Genomic DNA, 1098 nt, shown 5'->3' with positions numbered 1-1098 from the left:
CACACTCAGAAACTTGCCCAAAGGTATTGTAGGCGCGAGAAACAAGCATGCTATATGTCACGCATTACCACGAACATCGGTTTTACTCTGAGATCCATTTGATATGATAGCATCACCCTTGCCCAGGACTTACCTTAGGGGCCATGAACCTTCCTGAACCCGGAGTGGGGAACAATACGTTCTCCTCGGTGGTCAACGACTTCACCAAATTAAACTGTTGCCTCCGTTTATTCAAATGCCACTGCCATTTGTTCATCACTGGCTGCCAACCAAATCTACAGCTAGTGGATAAACAGCATATCAACGGGCACAGTGGTGTCACCTAGTGAATCCTGGCCGAACCTCTAGTGGTGACACGAGGATATTACCGCGCTTTTTACCATGGAGAAGATGCCTATTGCAAGAGCAACTACACTATAATAGACGAGTAGTAACTGCTGACCTCCGTTCGTGGCGTATCATATGGCCCTTCTGGTCATACCGTCTGCGGACTTCCTTAAACCATCGGTCAGGCCAGTGAACCCAATGGTCCCCTGGGGCCATCAAATGGGCATATCTGAATAATCACAAGCACAGAGTAGGAAAGAAGGCCAGGGATGGTGATATAGTACTTTTTGCCTTCACCATTAGCAACAGTTCGACGACTCATTATCATGCTGGTGGTCCGAGTGATGGCCCTCGTCCTCGACAGCCACGAGAGCTCTCCTTCAAACTTCAATTCCACATTATGCAATCCCATGATGTACACCCAAGGCAAGTATCTACCACACCATCTAAAATTACCGCGCGCCACAAAATTATTTCCACCGTCGATTGCAGAGGATGCCCGACTCGGCGGGCAGGGGTAGTATCTTGCACTTCTGCCCGTACTCTCGCGCTATCACCGGAGCGTGCAGTGTTCGGCTACTGTCCAGATCAACGAACTGAAATTAATCTACCACCCTTATTAGTAGCTGAGGTGCCGACCTGGAGGCGTTTAAGAGCCTGCATAGCGGCATCAGCCCGTGCAGTAGTGATGGTATTGCCATAACCAACACCAAAGCCATACACTCCCTTACCATTACCAACCATTAGTATGCATCGATAGTAATACCTATA

The 1098-nt window shown here is 48.7% G+C and overlaps 1 protein-coding gene across 1 annotated transcript; it reads right to left on the bottom strand.

Moving 5' to 3' along the window:
• Positions 1-133: 133 nt before the first annotated feature.
• Positions 134-1071, bottom strand: Pmar_PMAR012136 (30S ribosomal protein S5, putative; the record flags this gene model as incomplete). Its single annotated transcript, XM_002787247.1, has 6 exons — positions 134-275; positions 323-394; positions 443-556; positions 612-761; positions 808-923; positions 967-1071. Coding segments are annotated over 6 exons (699 nt in total), but the record flags the coding sequence as incomplete, so codon positions are not given.
• Positions 1072-1098: the final 27 nt, after the last annotated feature.

This window comes from Perkinsus marinus (assembly GCF_000006405.1).
Source record: "Perkinsus marinus ATCC 50983 genomic scaffold scf_1104296929676, whole genome shotgun sequence".
Classification (NCBI taxonomy): Eukaryota; Perkinsozoa; order Perkinsida; family Perkinsidae; genus Perkinsus; species Perkinsus marinus.
Note: the sequence above shows the minus strand (reverse complement) of the source record. Positions and strands in the feature narration are given on the sequence as shown.